This window comes from Somniosus microcephalus, chromosome 33, assembly GCF_052327205.1.
Source record: "Somniosus microcephalus isolate GS21.2 chromosome 33, FLI_Smic_1.0, whole genome shotgun sequence".
NCBI classification, from domain to species: Eukaryota; Metazoa; Chordata; class Chondrichthyes; order Squaliformes; family Somniosidae; genus Somniosus; species Somniosus microcephalus.
The window spans coordinates 30,870,474-30,890,002 of record NC_141019.1 but is presented as its reverse complement, the minus strand read 5'-3'; the positions used below and the strand labels follow the sequence as shown (position 1 = coordinate 30,890,002).

Genomic DNA, 19,529 nt, shown 5'->3' with positions numbered 1-19,529 from the left:
TGATAGAGATGTTCAAAATCATGAAGGGTTTTGATGGAGTAAATAAGGAGAAACTGTTCCCATTGGCAGAAGGGTCGGTAACCAGAGGACACAGATTTAAGGTGATTGGCAAAAGAATCAGAGGCAACATGAGGAAAACATTTTTTTTTTTACGGACGAGGTACGATGATCTGGCATGCACTGGCTGAAAGGGCGGTGGAAGCAGATTCAATAATAACTTTCAAAAGGGAATTGGGTAAATACTTGAAGGGGAAAAATTTACAGGGCTATGGGGAAAGGGCAGGGGAATAGGACTAATTGGATCGCTCTACCAAAGAGGCATGATGGGCCGAATGGCCTCCTTCTGTGCTGTATCATTCTATAAGTTAGTCATTTGCAAACTAACAGGGGCAATGCTTACTAATATTGGTCAAGTAAGAATGAAATTGCTCCAACAGTACTTCAGAGTCACTCTCGCTATGAAATATGGGCAAGGCCACTGCTTTAAACATGATAATAATGGAAAAAACAGGCAAAATCCAGTGGGCCGTGCCGAACTTTGCATTTGGCGCTGGAAGTCTTGCAGGAGCAGGTGCTCGGGAATTCCTTATTTTCACCCAAAACAAAAAGCCAACTGTAAAAGCCGATAGTACGACTGTTGCCGCTCATGCTCTGCCGCCGCTGCCCGAGGCTCGTCCGCCATTGCCGCCCGTGCTCCACCGCTAATGCCACTCGTGCTCGTCGCCGCTGCTCTAGACTCAGCCGCCACTGCCGCCCGTGCTCTGCCGCTAATGCCACCCGTGTTCTGCCGCCATTGCCACTCGTGCTCTGCCGCCATTGCCACCATTCTTGCCCAGCCGCTGCCAGTCAATGCCACTGCCACTTCTGCCATTTCCTCTCCTAATCAACAGATTGAAGAGCTCATTTACGGTTTTGGCAGTGTGTTAGGAGCATTGAAATGCCAAGAAAGACCACTGCCAAGCACTATGGTAACCAGGAAATGCATTTTCATTGGTTCCCAGTCATCATGGCCCTTATGGTTCTTGGGTGGAAGCTGGAATATGATCCCTAAACTCCAGCAACAAACCCAGAATCTCATGTAATAAAAGTTGATTTTTGCTTATTCAGTCACCATAAACCAGTGGCCCCAGTTATGGGCAAACTCCATCCCAATTAACAGGAATCTCACTCTTCCTGTGTGTGCAGAGGCAGTCAAAGACATTTTTTTTTTTTTAAAAAAAGCAAGAAATAAAAATGGAAATATACAAAATAAACGTACATCACATGCCAACACCAACCATTATTCGATCAAGAAATCCTAAAAACAATCTGGATATTCGAAGGAAGGAACACCCTTTCACTTACATCTGTATCCTTCGATCAATCGTTTATCTTGTCAAAACCTACAAAAATCATATTTTCACAGATTTTGGGGGGGGGGGGGGGGGGGGGGGGGAAAAAGAGAAGGAAACCCGAAGCAACAAATTATATAGGCTTTTCTTTTCTAATGGGTGTTGAAAGTGCCAACTAGTATAAATATTAGCAATCTCATTCATTTTCAGGAAGAGCGGGGGAGTTGGCACCAAGATTATGTTTGGTACTTGTTCAAATAGTTGATCATTTTTAAAACACACAGTTGCCGATTCAGAAACTGATGCTGCAGTTACGATACCATTCGACCAGGAATTGTGCACAACATGACTTAACTAACTTTAAATCGGCCACAATTATAGACACAATAACAGAGTAAAAAGGAAAGGCGTACATGCTCTCACAGAACTTTGTGAGCGTGCTGGGTTTATCTTGGTTTCTTCGATGTCGAAACCAGCGCTGAATTTTGCGGACATCCCAGTCGAGCTGCTTCGACAGGCCTTCGAGTCGTTTCTCATCGGGAGACTGAGTGGAAGGGAAAAGAATCGATGAATAGCTCGCATTAAAACAACTCCAGCAGCAGCTGGCTGCACGACAGATGAAATGAAGTTCGAAAACTTGGGGCAGAAATGAAATGTGAGGCGGACAAACATGGGGGGGGGAAAGTTTCTTTCCCTGAACACTGTCGTCCTTCACTATTAGAGCACAAAAATCATTCTTTTATAAAGTTAAATCTTCAAATCCTGCTAAAGTACCTTATGCCATTATGATATATGAATATATGTATATTTGAAATATGAATATTTGTGTACATGAAATATGAATAAATGCATAATATACACACGCGCACAAATGTTTATATATATGAATATACAAATATGAATATTTATATTATGGGTTAGAACAGAAATGCATTACATGTAGTGATCCACCTGGGTCAATCGAGCCCTGCGATTGCCTTTGTTGTCAATGATACAGGGAATAGAATTTCATCGGCAATCTATCCAAAAGACCAGGGTAAACAGAAGAAGAAAAATCTAGCAGAAAAACTACTTGGCATTGTTGCCCAAAAGGGTGAATGGGCTCAGAGGAACTCTGGCCAGGATTTTCATTGGGCCGTGGAGGCGGGATTGAAGGCGTGTGGGGGGTTAAAATCCCGAAATCGGGGGGGCACGAGCCGATCCCGCCCCCAACCCGCCTCCATGCCAGTTTCAAAGGAGGCGGGTACCCGACCCGCACTGGGACCCGCCTGCCCGAGGCAGGAAGGGGATTAGTGCCAACTAACTGCCTGTTAACAGGTAGTTAACAGGCAGTTTTGAGCCTAATCCCTATTTTTATTCCTGAAGTGTGGGATTCCCGACGGCTCCAAACCACGCCAAGTTAGCGAGGCGGGCCGTCGGGCTTGGAGGGGTCGAGATGTCCAGTGTTCAGGTGAGTGATGAGTGCAGAGGTAAGTGTGTTTGGGGTGTTTAAAGTAGTTTTACTTACCTTTACAGCCTTCCTTCCTTCAGGTCTCGGGGGTCCCTCATCTCACCGGCACAGAAAGCAAAATGGCTGCGATCTGTCAAAAATTGCAGCATTCAGCTTTCTGTTCCGGAGAGATCTCTAAATCATCCTGAGAGGAAGGAATTAACTTAGAGTACAGACTGTCAGTGTGACAGCTTCAAAGAGCTGTCAAACGCTGATATTTCATCTGTCAAAAGGTCTTGACAGATGAAATATCAATCTGTGATGTCACCTGTTGCCGGGTGGCCCTTAATTGGCCTGCTGAGCCCACTGGGCGGGCTCAACAAGGTCAATCAAGTCAAAATCGCGTGGGTTGGCCACAACTCGATGGAGGCGGGACTACAACCCTGAAAGTTGTAGTCCCGCCTCCTAAATGAAAATCCAGCCCTCTGTGTTTACATAGATTAGCACACAGGCCCAGCCACCCTCCCAGAGTAAGGAACTAAGAGAACTATGCTGGGCGGGGTTAATGGCCACATCCAGAGGTAGAACAGGCCATTTCTTTCTCCGGGGTGGGGGAGATAAGAGGTTAAAGGGATGCAGGGGTACAGTTGATTTTATTTAACGTTTCACCACACTTTTGTCACACATTACCCTTTTTGTAATTTAACAGGAAAAATGTTAATTAAATTTTTAAAAAGATAGTACATTGGCTGGCGTGTATTGTAAGAGTATCAAGAGGTTGGGGCAAATAAGAAGAATGGTTCTTCAATATCATCTCAACCCCACGATGGATTCCATCCTCAACAGATACAGGTGCAGAGCAGTGCGAGAGTATGCAAGTGTGAAGGGTCTTCTCACCTTCTCTCCTGAAGGCGCTGCTTGTGCGGAGGGACAGCTCCACGGTCACTGGCAGCTCTCTGGTATCTTGCCCAAGGTGACCATTCTTCACAAATGAGCCAAGACAGTGAGCGTTGGCAAACTAATCAACAATGCACATTTCCCAACAGGTGTCACCAGCTCGTGATCAGGAATCCCAGTTGATTTCTGTTCCCTCTCCTGCACCCAGGATGCGCCGAGGTTAATTGGTGACCCGCCAGAGATTGCCCAACAGAGCAGGGATCCAACCTGGGACCTTCCTGATCTATGGGGCTCAGCAACACACCAGTTGGTGCATTAACCCACCAAGCCTAGAACCAGGGGTCATAGTCTCAGGATAAGGGGTCAGCCATTTAGGACTGAGATGAGGAGGAATTTCTTCACTCAGAGGGTGGTGAATCCTTGGAATTCTCTACCCCAGAAGGCTGTGGAGGCTCAGTCATTGAGGATATTCAAGGCCGAGATCGCTTGATTTTTGGACTCTAGGGGAATCAAGGGATATGGGGATCAGGCGGGAAAGTGGAGTTGAGGTCGAAGATCAGCCATGATCTCACTGAACGACGGAGCAGGCTCAAAGGGTTGAATGGCCGACTCCTGCTCCTATTTATGATATGAGCCGGAGGAGCGGTAACAAAGCAGCCCCAGAAAGTTTTGTCAAGCAGGTGTCATGACAAGCAGGCTCATACAGTTGAAATCACACATCATTGAAGCAAAGTGCGACACGGGTTGAACTGAAGTGACATGAGGTTTTCTTTAATTGGATGTTATCGGGACAACAGCAGGCCATGCGTATATGATATGATTATGGCAGCGCATGGCGAACAGCTGCCACCCATTTCCCTGAAAATACAATGGATCCATTTCCTCTCGAGACCAAGGCCCAGAAATTCGGTGGGCTGCGCCACCAGTTAGCGCCTAAAGAGGGCACTTAGTGGCTTTAGCGCCACTGGCCACGCCTCCCGCGATATTGAGCTGGGGCGCTAATGGCGGCGTTAGCCTGTTGCGCTGCGCCGCCACCGATGACGTCATTGGTGTGCGCAGTGCCCCAATCTCTATATTCGGTAGCGCCCGCTTCTGTAGCGCCGTTCGCAACTCGCGCCCGGTTCACGGGGCCTACCCGTGGCGGCAGTGGCGCAAATTAAGGTGAAGGTGCGGGGCGGCCGTTTTTTTTTTTTGAGGCGGCCGCCTGCCAGCACCTCCGTCCCCGGCCTCCTGATCTCCCCCCCGCGGCAGTGCCGGCTGTTTTCCGAGAGCCCGGCACTTCTCCTCGGTGCCGGGCTCTTTTGCCGGCACTCGCGATCTCCGATCACGCTGGTGCAGGCCCCTCCCCCTTAAGAATGGGAGGAAGGCCTGCAGTACCGCATCGTGTGGCGCTGCGGCATGTTGCGCTGCGATATTCAGTTTCAGCGCCCCAAGAGGGACGCGGAGCGCCTTGAGCCTCGCCCAGTGTCCCTCTTGGGGCGCTCAAGCTGAATTTCCGGCGGTCGCAACTGCTCCGATCGCTGCGCTAATTCCGGCGCCCAGGCGAGCTTGGCGCCCCGTTTGCGGCTCCACCGAATTTCTCTCTTCCCCCCCCCCCGCACCCCCACCCTCAAGTGTTTAAAGTCTTACTACAAATCTCACCCAGCTCCGCTTGTGCCAAATGCCAAGGCTCTGGCAGTCGTGAATTTCTCAGAATGTTAATTACGGAGAGTTGTCTTCCACTTTGTTCAAATCTCTGGGAGGAGGAGGGGGGAAACGAGGACGGATGGGACTGTGGCAAAGAGAAAACAGCACAAACAGACCTGCGGTGCATTTTGGCGGCAAGGAGACAGTTCATGTACAGGCCATCCCAATTATGTCACGGCTGCTGCAACACTCGCTTCAAAATGTATTGTTATAGGCAGGGACACGTTTAATAAATGGCTCCATGTCTCTGCCAATGCTGCTGTTGGCCAGCCAGAAGGTGCAGATCATTTCTGGTAGCAGTGAGACAACAGAGACCTCCGGGTCAACGCACGGTTCCAAGACTGATTCACAGTTGATTGTGGATGCTCTACAGAGGCCATCACTCCCTTTCTCTTGCCACTGCCCCTTTCAAATGTTTTCTACCCTCCCAATGGCACGGACTCACTTACCTTGGGTACATTCCCTACTGGTATCTAGTCCACACGACTTATGTATAAGCAGCAACAATGTGTTGGGACAATTTTACTGTAGTGGAATCCACAGAAGATCCAGCATTTACACGTACACTTCTAGCATGGGTCACTGGATCAGTAGTAGGAACCCGGATTGTCCCCCCCAACTCTCCCTCCCCCTTTAACCCAGGGTGCCGTGGCCAATAGGAGCACTACAGCTGCTCCAACAGATCAATGACCGATCCTAGGGCCTTCCGAAATCAGATGGCTCAAATGGGGACCATCTCGGAGCCACTGGGAGGAGGAGGAGGACTGTTCAGGAACAAGTTTTGCACACCACCAATACTTCAGTTTTCCTAGTTACACACAGTTTAAAGGCCACCTTTCTCTTGCTCTTTTTGGTCGCCAATTCTAAAGGCCCCTTGTTGCCAATAATCCTCACACTGTAAAGTACAAAAGGCCATACATGGCATCTTGCAGTTTCATTAGAGATATTGGGAGATCCAGACACAGACATGCTAGACTGGAACAGCCAAAGGGCCCGGGGGGGGGGGGGCGGGGGGCTGGGACAGGAGGAATGGGATCTTCCAACAAAGTTAAGACCACATACAAGAAACTCTATTATCCAGCACTGACTGGACCGGCGTGGAGCCGGTTTATCAAAAAGTCCGGATTACAGAGTTATAGTTAAAAGGTACGAGAGCTCCGTACACAGCAACAAATCCAGGCTTCCCTGTTGCTTAGCAACATGTGCAGGAACTCCGGCCACAGACCAAGCGTCCCTGTTGCTTAGCAACAAGTGCACGAACCCCAGTTACACAGCCACAGATCCAGGAACTGCCACTAATATGAAGTAAAACTTACCTGAACCCACTCCTGCATTTTGCCGGTTAACAGAGGTTTCCGGTTAAAAGAGAGTTTTCTGTAGTTCTATCTGAAAAATGCACAGATCTCTCAGATTTCTGCGTTGTCTATGTAACTTACTCGAGGTTAGGGGTGCATCAGAAATGAAGAAGGAATTTAGCAACCAAAGGAATACTTGGACACTGCTACTCCCAATGGCAAAGACCATTGCATCTTTTAAAGGGACATGTTGGAAAGACCAAAGCCATCATCCTTGGCCCCTGCCACAAACTCCAGGTCCTTGCCACAAACCTAGTACCCTCGACACCGATTCCATCCCCCTCCCCGGCCACTGTCTCAGGTTGAACCAGACTGTCCCCAACCTCGGCATCCTATTTGATCGTTCCGATCCCCATATCCGCTCCACCACAAAGACTACCTATTTCTACCTCGGTAACAGTGCCCACCTCCTGTCCTGCTTTAGCCCATTTATTAAAACCTCAACCATGCCTTTGCTATAACCGAGTCTGGATGCGGCAGTGCTCTCCTGGACAACCTCCCATCCTCCATAAAATTTGGTTCATCCAAAACTCTGCTGGCCCTACCCTATGCTGCACCAAGTCCCACTCACCCATCACCCCCACACTTGCTGACCCAAAGTTAGATGTCAGCTTTGGCTCATTGGTAGCACGCTCGCCTCAGTCAGAAGGTTGTGTGTTCATGGACTTGAGCACATAATGTAGGCTACCATTACAGTGCAGTACTGAGGGAGTGCTGCACTGCTGAGGTGCTGTCTTTCGGACGAGATGTAATACAGACAGTTTGTCTGCTCTCGGGTGGACATAAAAGATCCCATGGCACTATATTATCTCCGGTGTCCTGGTCAATATTTATTCCTCAACTAACATCTCCGAAACAGATTAACTGGTCATTATCTCTGTGGAAGCTTGCTGTGCGCAAATTGGCTGCCGCATTTCCTACATTACAACAGTGACTACAATTCAAAAAAGTACTTCATTGGCTGAAAAGTGCTTTGGGACATCCAGAGGTCGTGAAAGGTGCGATATAAATTAGAGTTCTTTCTTTCTTTACATTGGCTCCCGGTTTCCGTCCCCCCACCCAGCATCTCAAATTAAAAATTCTAATCCTCGCGTTTAAATCCAATTATGGCTTTGCTCCTTCCCATCTCTGTAACCATACTCCAGCCCTACAACCCCACCCCCTCAAACTCGGTTTCTCGAACTCTGGCCTCTCCGGGATTCCTTTCTCCCTTCACCATTGGCGGCTGTGCCTTCAGCCGTCTAGGCCCCACGCTCTGGAATTCGCTCCCTAAACCCCTCTGCCTCTCCACCTCCGTCTCCTCTTTGACAGGCCCACCTTAAAAGCCACCTCTTTGACCAAGCTTGTGGTCGCCCCTCCGGATATCTCCTTCTTTTGGTTCGGCGCCCATTTGTCCGATTACACCTCGGTGAAGCACCTTGGGACGTTTCTTTGCGTGAACGGCGCTATAGAAATACAAATCATTGCTGTTGTTGGAAAAAGATGGACGCAGAGGAAGGTACAGCACTGCGAGGAGAGATTGGAGCACTGCAATTAGCTTTGGATTGCTCCAGACTCCAATAATGGCCTCCTTCCGATTCTACGTGATAAATATATTGCAAAGCACGAAACTAAAAGCAAAAATCAGTCTATTTGGTAAGCTTAGGGTCAGGGTCTGTATTGCCAAAATAGAAAATCCTCACTGAACTGCATGGAGAGCTTTTTAAATTCAAGGGTACGAAAAGGGCTTTTGGGAACAATTTCTAACGCTGCACCACCTTCTGAAGACCCCCGGCTTTCAATTGAATTAAAATTTCCCTCTGTATAGAACTTTCCTCGCTCTTGCTCCTCGCTCCCCCCAAACAGACGATACAGCCACAATAAATTGGTTTGATCAAGAAGTCATCCAGAGTCACCTCAACAGACAGACTCGACATGAATAATCTACAATACACAAATGAGCCATTCTGCCAGTTCTACCGTTTACAAGTGCTACTAGAGAGAGAGATTTACAGCGAATACTTTAAAATAAAGCACCATTTCATAAAATGGAAAAAATATAGCAGAGCACCACAATCAATAAAATAACAGTTTATGTAGGAGTCAAGATTAGTTTATTGGTCTTCGTATAAAGCATTAAAAACCCATCTCTTTTATTCATACAATTCACCATTTATAGCATCTGCTGCCCATCGATTTCTGCCTCTCCTCAAAAGGTCCTGGAACTTTTAGTGAAACCGAGATACCCCAAACATGTACAAAGGACCAATGCTAGCTTAACCGTTCTCGCTGTACATCTGCACGGGTGGTCAGTGGTGCTCCACCAAGTGACAGGTCAGGGGATCAATGTCGCCTAAAATGAATATAAAACACTAAAATTCAATGTTAAGCTTGACAGAGTCAAGCCTTCACTGACTTTGCACAACCCATGAAAACATAGCCTGTTAATGTTTTTTTAAAATCAGATCCTCGTTCTCCACTATTTGATGGCTGTCTGCAGGAGTTCATTACCACAGAGTAAATATACTGGCAAATTATTTCAACCACTGGCCTTCAACAAGACCACAGGCAAATACATAAGAAATAGGAGCAGGAGTAGGCCAATCGGCCCCTCGAGCCTGCGCCGCCATTCAATAAGATCATGGCTGATCTGATCCTAACCGCCAATCTACTATCACAGAACCATCTCCTGAATCTAACAGAATTAGACACACGAAATAGGAGCAGGATCAGGCTACACGGCCCCTGGGCCCGCTCCGCTACCCACAGGGCCATGACCGATCCGAACCTAGACTCATGTCCAAATTCCTGCCCACTCCCCGTAACCCTTAATTCCCTTTACTTCTAGGAAACTGTCTATTTCTGTTTTAAATTTATGTAATGATGTAGCTTCTACAGCTTTTTGGGGCAGCATATTCCATGGACCTACCACCCTCTGAGTGAAGTAGTTCCTCCTCATCTCAGTTTTGAAAGAGCATCCCCTTATTCTAAGACTATGCCCCCTAGTTCTAGTTTCACCCATCATCGGGAACATCCTCCCCACATCCACCCGATCCAACCCCTTCACAATCTTATATATGTCTCAATAAGATCGCCTCTCATTCTTCTGAACTCCAATGAGTAGAGTCCCAATCTACTCAACCTCTCCTCATATGTCCATCCCCTCATCCCCGGGATTAACCGAGTGAACCTTCTTTGTACTGACTCAAGAGCAAGTATGTCTTTTCTTAAGTATGGACACCAAAACTGTGTGCAGTATTCCAGGTGCGGTCTCACCAATACCTTGTACAACTGAAGCAATACCTCCCTATTTTTATATTCTATCCCCCTCGCAATGAAAGCCAACATTCCATTGGCCTTCTTAATCACTTGCTGCACCTGCATACTAACCTTTTGAGTTTCGTGCACCAGGACCCCCAGATCCCTTTGTACTTCAGTACTTTCCAGTTTCTTGCCATTAAGATAATAACTTGCTCTACGATTTTTCCTGCCAAAAGTGCATAACCTCACACTTTCCAGTATTGTATTCCATCTGCCAAATCTCTGCCCACTTACTTAGCCTGCCTATGTCTCTTTGCAAGTTTTTTATGTCCTCCTCACTCACTACTTTCCCTCCCATCTTAGTATCATCTGCAAACTTTGATATGTTACACTCGGTCCCCTCCTCCAAATCGTTAATATAGATTGTAAAGAGTTGGGGACCCAGCACTGACCCCTGCGGAACACCACTAGTTACTGATTGCCAGTCTGAGAATGAACCATTTATCCCAACTCTCTGCCTTCTGTTAGAGAGCCAATCCTCTATCCATGCCAGAATATTACTCCCAATCCCGTGATTTTTTCATCTTAAGCAATAATCTTTTGTGTGGCACCTTGTCAAATGCCTTTTGGAAGTCTAAATACACTACGTCCACTGGTTCCCCTTTATCCACCCTATATGTTACTTCCTCAAAGAACTCCAGCAAATTTGTCAAACATGACTTCCCCTTCATAAAACCATGCTGACTTTGTCCTATTAAATTATGATTATCCAAATGTCCTGTTACTGTCTCCTTAATAATGGACTCCAAAATTTTACCTACCACAGATGTTAGGCTAACCGGTCTATAGTTTCCAGCCTTCTGTCTACTGCCCTTTTTAAATAAGGGTGTTACATTAGCAGTTTTCCAGTCTGCCGGGATCTTTGCCGAGTCCAGGGAGTTTTGGAAAATTATTACCAATGCATCCACAATCCCTACCGCCACTTCCCTCAAGACCCTAGGATGTAAGCCATCAGGTCCAGGTGATTTATCCGCCTCGAGTCCCATTATTTTACCGAGTACCACTTCCTTAGTGATTTTGATCGTGTTAAGCTCCTCCCCCCCTTTAGCCCCCTGTTTGTCCAGTGTTGGGATATTCTTAGTGTCTTCTACTGTAAAGACTGATATAAAATATTCAGTGTTTTTGCCATCTCCACATTTCCCACCATTAATTTCCCAGTCTCATCTTCTAAGGGACCAACATTTACTTTAGCCACCCTTTTTCTTTTTATATAACTATAAAAACTCTTACTATTGGTTTTTATATTTTTTGCTAATTTACTTTCATAATCTATCTTCCCTTTCTTAATCAATCTTTTTGTTATTTTTTGCTGTCTTTTAAAGTTTTCCCAATCCTCTATCCTCCCACTAGATTTGGCTACCTTATATGCCCTTGTTTTTAGTCGAATACTATCCTTAATTTCTTTACTTAGCCACGGATGGCTGTCTTTTCTTTTACACCCTTTTCTTCTCAGTGGAATATATTTTTTTTGGAAGTTGTAAAATAACTCCTTAAATGTACACCACTGATCATGTATCGTCTTACCCTTCAATCTATTTTCCCAATCCACTCTACTCAATTCCGCTCTCATACCTTCATAGTCTCCTTTATTCAAGCTTAGCACGCTTGTTTGAGATCCAACCTTCTCACCCTCTAATTGAATATGGAATTCAACCATGTTATGGTCACTCATTCCAAGGGGATCCTTTACTAGGACATTCTTAATTAATCCTGTCTCGTTACACAGGACCAGATCTAAGGTTGCTTGCCCCCTGGTCGGTTCAGTTACATACTGCTCAAGAAACCCATCCCTAATACACTCAATGAACTCATCCTCAAGGCAGCCCTGCCCAATTTGATTTGTCCAATTAATATGATAGTTAAAATCCCCCATAATTATAGATGTTCCCTTATTACAAGCCTCAACTATTTCCTGATTGATACTCCGTCCAACAGAGTTGCCACAGTTCAGAGGCCTATAGACTACGCCCACTAGTTTTTTTCCCCTTATTATTCCTTACCTCCACCCAAACTGTTTCATTATCCTGATCTTTTGACCCAATATCATTTCTCTGTATTACAGTGATTCCTTCCTTTATTAACCTAGCCACCCCACCTCCCCTTCCTTCCTGCCTGTCCTTCCTGATCGTTAAATAACCTGGTATGTTTAATTCCCAGGCATTGTCACCCTGCAGCCATGTTTCTGTAATGGCCACAAGATCATACCCATATGTAGTTATTTGTGCCATTAACTCGTCTATTTTGTTACGAATGCTACGTGCATTCAGATAGAGAACTTTCAAATATGTTTTGTGACACTTAGTTCCTGCTTTTGCCCTTTTTATTACTTTACCTTTTACTCCATACCTTCTGCCCCTTCCTGACACGCTCTGGTTTTTAATTTTCCCACTGCTACCAAAGTCTATGACCTTCTCTGTTGTCATTTTTATTATTTGCTCTCTAGGAACCTCCCCCCCACTAGTTAGTTTAAAGCCAGTTTACAGATGAAGATCATCCTAGCTCATGCATCTAGAAAGAAGACCAACATTCCCAACACCCCTCAATCACCACAGCTAACGGTTTCTTAAACAACTTGAGCTTTTGCACCTCCATGACCAGAACTTCATTCCGTGTGTTGATCACTCGGTGCGTGAAAGATTTCCCAGTATCAGTCCTAAATTTGCCTTTTACCAGTTTGAACTTGTACCCGCCTTGTCCGGTCACGGTTTTTTGAAGCAGTGTACCTTTTCGATACAGGTTGCATTTTGTTTGCTTTGTGGATTGATGCTTCGCAGTGACTGCACAGATTGTGTGTCCAATCCACTGCAGTCCCTCGATCTCTTCAACTGCACCATTTTGATACCATTCATGCAGTACTCAGGTCGCCCTATTTCTTTTGCCTTCTATGCATAATAGTTTAGATTTCCCTGTGTTAACAACTTATATTTATATAGTGCCTTTAACGTAATAAAACGTCCCAAGGCACTTCACAGGAGTGTTATATTAAGAAAAACAATATAAGCCATATAGAAGTAGATGTTAGGGCAGATGGAGGTAGGTTTTAAAGGAGCGTCTTAAAGGAGAAAAGAGAGTGGGGAGGTGGAGAGGTTTAGGGAGGGAATTCCTGCACTTAGGACCCAGGCAACAGAAAGCACAGCCGCCAACGGTCTTTCTTGGTCTGCCCACTGACATTCGATTTGGAGGTCTGTCACTGCCTCGCTTCAACTGTGTTTTGTTCTGGGCCAATATTTATCCCTCAAACATCATCCACTAAAACAGATTGTCCGGTCATTATCACATTGCTGTTTGTGGGAGCTTGCTGTGCGCAAACTGGCTGCTGCGTTTCCTACATTACAACAGTGACTACACTTCAATTGGCTGTAAAGCACTTTGGGCCGTCCCGAGGTAGTGAAAGGCGCTATATAAATGCAAGGCTTTCACAGAAACATAGAAGATATGAGCAGGAGTAGGCCATTCGGCCACTCGAGCCTGCTCCGCCATTTAATGAGATCATGGCTGATCATCCAAATTCAGTACCCTGTCCCTGCCTTCTCCCCATATCCCTTGATCCCTTTAGCCTCAAGAAATATATCTAACTCCTTCTTGAATATATTTAATGAATTGGCCTCAACTGCCTTCTGTGGTAGCGAATTCCACAGGTTCACCACTCTCTGGGTGAAGAAATTCCTCCTCATCTCTGTCCTAAGTGGTTTACCCCTTATCCTTAGACTGTGACCCCTGGTTCTGGACTCCCCCGCCATCGGGAACATCCTTCCTGCATCTAGTCTGTCTAGTCCTGTTAGAATTTTATAAGTTTCAATGAGATCCCCTCTCATTCTTCTAAACTCCAGCAAGTATAAGCCCAATCGACCCAATCTCTCCTCATACATCATTCCTGCCATCCCAGGTATCAGCCTGGTGAATCTTCGCTGCACTCCCTCCATGGCAAGAACATCCTTCCTCAGATAAGGCGACCAAAACTGCACACAATACTCAAATTCTTTTACATTCTGCAAATTTGGCCAGTACGCTTTAAAGCTTCCAAATCCAAATTCAGAAAATAAACAGAGAATTCCCGACACCAATCCCTGGGGCATCCCACTGAGCACTTTCCCTCCACCCAGACAGAACTCCTCCAGAAAGTACTCCCACTTCCTACCCTACAGCCAGATCCAGGTTTTACTTAGGATTCCCACCCTACAGCCAGATTCAGGTTTTACCTCAGATCCTACCCTACAGCCAGATCCAGGTTTTACCTCGGATCCTACCCTACAGCCAGATTTAGGTTTTACCTCGGATCCTACCCTACAGCCAGATCCAGGTTTTACCTCGGATCCTACCCTACAGCCAGATCCAGGTTTTACCTGATTCCTACCCTACAGCCAGATCCAGGTTTTACCTGATTCCTACCCTGCAGCCAGATCCAGGTTTTACCTGATTCCTACCCTACAGCCAGATCCAAGTTTTACCTTGGATTCCCCACCCTACAGCCAGATCCAGGTTTTACCTCGGATCCTACCCTTCAGCCAGATCCAGATTTTACCTCGGATCCTACCCTACAGCCAGATCCAGGTTTTACCTCGGATCCTACCCTTCAGCCAGATCCAGGTTTTACCTCGGATCCTACCCTTCAGCCAGATCCAGATTTTACCTCGGCTCCTACCCTTCAGCCAGATCCAGATTTTACCTCGGATCCTACCCTACATCCAGATCCAGGTTTTACCTCAGATCCTACCCTACAGCCAGATCCAGGTTTTACCTCAGATCCTACCCTACAGCCAGATCCAGGTTTTACCTCGGATCCTACCCTACAGCCAGATCCAGGTTTTACCTAGGATGCCCCACCACTTTAAGCCTTTCAGGTAAAACACTCCAATAAAGCAAATGTTCTCCAGATCCCACATTAAACTGAAATCTGGGATAACGTTCAGCTGTCAGGGCACAAACGGTCCCATACGTCACAATAATGGAAGCAATGCATTACTCAACCTGTAGTTTTCAAAATAACAGGCTCAATCTGCAGGAGCAGTCACTAAAGCTGCACTGAAGTCTCTCGTTTGGTTATATTTATGTGCCCATTAAGAAACTGATTTCAGGCTCTGTTAATCTTCGCAACATTCTGGAGACACTCACCTGTAGGACTAGAAATGTATCTCCCTCTTTGAAGCCAAGAATGGGAGGATGGGGGGGGGGGGGGGGGGGGGGCTTATATAGCCTCTGATTTCTCTCCTAGCGAAGGGGGGGGTGGGGGGGTGGGGGGGAACCAGTGAAGTCGCAGGACAACAGCACTCACCTTAGTAATTGATGTAAAGACTTTTTCTAGAATAGCATTGGGTTGTGCTCTGCGTGGTCCACTTGCTTGAATTCGAAGGCTGAAGGCACACGGTTTGGCAATAAACCTGTTCAAATAAAAACACACACTTTTAGTTTCACTCCAAGCTACTGGAATTGGGGACATGATTTAAAACTACAAGATGCAACAACAGCTTAGTCATTCACAGGATGTGGGCATCGCTGGCAAGGCCAGCATTTACTGCCCATCCCTAATTGCCCTCGAGAAGCTGAATACAACGGAGTGGCTCGCTAGGCAGTTAAGATTCAACCACATTGCTGTGGGTCTGGAGTCACATTTAGGCCAGACCGGGTAAGGACGGCAGATTTCCTTCCCTAAAAAGGACATTACTGATCCAGATGGGTTTTTACGATAATCCAATAGTTACAGATTAGCTTTTTATTCCAGATTTATTTAATTAACTGAATTTAAATTCCCCAGCTGCCGTGGTGGGATTTAAACTCCTGTCTCCGGATCATTAGTCCAGGCCTCTGGATTACTAGCCCAGTAACATAACCACGATGCTACCGCACCCCAGATAGTTTCCAGATTAAAAGCAGTGCATTGAGTGGCACAAATGGTTTTCAGAAAAGGTGGCACACCGCACAGACCAGGAGGTGGCAGATATGGTTCCCTTGGGCTTTGCGGAGTTGTCCGATCTCTGCCTGGACGGCAGTTGAGGAACTCCATGAAGGCTCCGAGCCCTCCAGAGTGACCCACAAATGGCTTCGCGATAAATGACCAGTTAATGGTGGTGTTGTAGGGGGCATAAAATGTTGGCCAGGAAACAAGAGAGAGAAGAAACCGCCACAGCTCCTGGTTCTGATCATTCTGCAATGATCGCCAGTGGAAACAGCAAGCACGTCAACATTCAATGAAAACAGGATTGGGCTTGGCTGCAATTTCTCTTCCCCCTCCCCCCCCCAACTTCTCTTCCCCCTTACCCCCTCTGCAGTTTCTCTTCACCCCCAACCCTCCCCAAGATTACCCACTCAATTGCTATCCAGTGACCCCTGTGGAGAACAGGATTGGCCTTGGCTGCGATGGCCACCAACTCACCATCTTCCAGATGGTGACTGACCACACGAGTGAGTTCCAGTGTTGGTGCCCATGGATTGGTCGGCCCATCGTGAGTCACCACCTCTAGGAAGAGGAGAGAACACTGGTAGTGAGGCTATTAACCACTGCTGGGGTTCACTTCCATTCCTACAAGTCATCCTCCAGTGGTTTGCCTAAAGAGCCATTAGTGTGTTGGGTGCAGACAATAAATAAAAATCGGCAGGCTATTCAACTTTGGGGGGCACCACAGGTCAGTCCGATCCTCTTTTTACCAGACATCCGCGCATGCACGCTCCAGCATGGGTCACTGGATAGTGACCAGGAGTGGGGACCATGACTGAGTCTCCCCTCCCTCACCCAGTGGAATGCCCACTACACCCAGCTGGTCCTTATCCAGGGGAATGATGCCCCACTATACCCAGCTGGTCCTTATCCAGGGGAATGATGCCCCACTACGCCCAGCTGGTCCTCATCCAGGGGAATGATGTCCCACTATACCCAGCTGGTCCTTATCCAGGGGAATGATGCCCCATTACACCCAGCTGGTCCTGCAAAGCTACTGTTATACACAGAGCAGTGCGCAAATGAGGACAGTCATTGCAACAATTATTTCAACTTTTTTTCCCCCTTTCAGTAATAAATAGGAAATGAGGTTCGAGAAGCTTCTGAGCAGAGACCAACATAGCAACCGAGCTTCTGGAGCAAGCTGTTCCAGCCATCACTTGTCTGAACCCTTGACCGCACAGCATTGTGCTGCAGTGAGGAAGGACAGAAGGAAGGACAGAGGGAAGACTTGCATTTCTACAGCGCCTTTCGTGACCTCAGGACGTCCCAAAGCGCTTTACAGCCAATGAAGCACTTTTTGAAGCGTAGTCACTTGTAATGTAGGAAACGTGGCAGCCAAATTGTGCACAGCAAGCTCCCACAAACAGCAATGCGATAATGACCAGATAATCTGTTTTTTAGCGATGTTGACTGAGGGATAATATTGGCTAGGACACCGGGGAGAACTCACCTGCTCTTCTTCAAAATAGTGCCGTGGGATCTTTTACGTCCACCTGAAAGAGCAGACGGGGCCTCGGTTTAACATCTCATCCAAAAGACGGCACCTCCGACAGTGCGGCGCTCCCTCAGTACTGACCCTCCGACAGTGCAGTGCTCCCTCAGTACTGACCCTCCGACAGTGCAGCACTCCCTCAGTACTGCCCCTCCGACAGTGCGGCGCTCCCTCAGTACTGCTCCTCCGACAGTGCAACGCTCCCTCAGTACTGACCCTCCAACAGTGCAGCACTCCCTCAGTACTGCCCCTCCGACAGTGCGGCGCTCCCTCAGTACTGCTCCTCCGACAGTGCAACGCTCCCTCAGTGCTGCCCCTCCGACAGTGCGGCACTCCCTCAGTACTGACCCTCCGACAGTGCAGTGCTCCCTCAGTACTGACCCTCCGACAGTGCAGCACTCCCTCAGTACTGCCCCTCCGACAGTGCGGCGCTCCCTCAGTACTGCTCCTCCGACAGTGCAACGCTCCCTCAGTACTGACCCTCCGACAGTGCAGCACTCCCTCAGTACTGCCCCTCCGACAGTGCGGCGCTCCCTCAGTACTGCTCCTCCGACAGTGCAACGCTCCCTCAGTACTGACCCTCCAACAGTGCAGCACTCCCTCAGTACTGCCCCTCCGACAGTGCGGCGCTCCCTCAGTACTGCTCCTCCGACAGTGCAACGCTCCCTCAGTGCTGCCCCTCCGACAGTGCGGCACTCCCTCAGTACTGACCCTCCGACAGTGCAGTGCTCCCTCAGTACTGACCCTCCGACAGTGCAGCACTCCCTCAGTACTGCCCCTCCGACAGTGCGGCGCTCCCTCAGTACTGCTCCTCCGACAGTGCAACGCTCCCTCAGTACTGACCCTCCGACAGTGCAGCACTCCCTCAGTACTGCCCCTCCGACAGTGCGGCGCTCCCTCAGTACTGCTCCTCCGACAGTGCAACGCTCCCTCAGTACTGACCCTCCGACAGTGCAACGCTCCCTCAGTGCTGCCCCTCCGACAGTGCGGCGCTCCCGCAGTACTGCTCCTCCGACAGTGCGGCGCTCCCTCAGTACTGCCCCTCCGACAGTGCGGCGCTCCCTCAGTACTGCTCCTCCGACAGTGCAACGCTCCCTCAGTACTGACCCTCCGACAGTGCAGCACTCCCTCAGTACTGCCCCTCCGACAGTGCGGCGCTCCCTCAGTACTGCTCCTCCGACAGTGCAACGCTCCCTCAGTACTGCTCCTCCGACAGTGCGGCGCTCCCTCAGTACTGCCCCTCCGACAGTGCGGCGCTCCCTCAGTACTGCGCTGGAGTGTCAGTTTGGATATTTGTGCTCAAGTCTCTGGAGTGGGACTTGAACCCACGACCTTCTGACTCGGAGGCAAGAGCGCTGCCCACTGAGCCACAGTGATATACCTATCAATTCCTCCAATAAAAGGCGAAGAGTTACGAAGGTGACTAAAGGTTTTTATTGACTAAATAACAGAGCCCACTCTCGTGGGTGATCCGATCCAAGCAGGAGGAATACCAGCCAGTCGCTCACCTTTATACCTGGCCTGGTGGGTGGAGCCAAGGCGGAGTCGGCAGTGGTCATCCCAGGTATAGCAGTGTGGCAAGAGGCGACCTCGTACCAGGGGGTCCGTTTTATGGGTCCTCACGTGTTTCCGCAGCCAGACCGGCCCCGGGGCGGTCAGCCAGGTTGGTAGAGTGGTTCCCGTAGTCGACTTCCTGGGGAAAACGAACATTCGTTCATGGGGGGTGGTGTTAGTGGCCGTGCAAAGTAATGACCGGATGGAGTGCAGCGCTGTCGGGAGGACTTCTTGCCAGCGGGAGGTTGGGAGGCCCTTAGACTTTAAGGCTAAGAGGACGGCCTTCCATACCGTCGCGTTCTCTCTTTCCACCTGACCGTTACCTCTGGGGTTGTAGCTGGTGGTCCTGCTTGCTGCAATACCTCTCTCTAGGAGGAATTGCCGGAGTTCCTCGCTCATGAAGGAGGAGCCCCAGTCGCTGTGTATATAGTTCGGGAACCCGAACAAGGCGAAGAGGGCATTCAGGCACTTAATGACCGTGCTACTGGTCATGTCGGGGCAGGGGAAGGCAAAGGGGAAACGGGAGTACTCATCAACGATGTTGAGGAAG

General features: G+C 48.2%; 1 protein-coding gene across 3 annotated transcripts in view; it reads right to left on the bottom strand.

Annotated features, from left to right (window-relative positions):
* cers5 (ceramide synthase 5) overlaps window positions 1-19,529 on the bottom strand; it is a 146,298-nt gene that overhangs the window by 82,943 nt on the left and 43,826 nt on the right. For all 3 annotated transcript variants that reach the window (XM_085972900.1, XM_085972901.1, XM_085972902.1), the window contains exons 2-3: window positions 15,271-15,376; window positions 1,745-1,875 (exon numbers count right to left, since the gene is read on the bottom strand). In XM_085972900.1, the coding sequence (XP_085829026.1) occupies window positions 1,745-1,875; window positions 15,271-15,376 (237 nt within the window). The remainder of the gene's footprint in view (window positions 1-1,744; window positions 1,876-15,270; window positions 15,377-19,529) is intronic.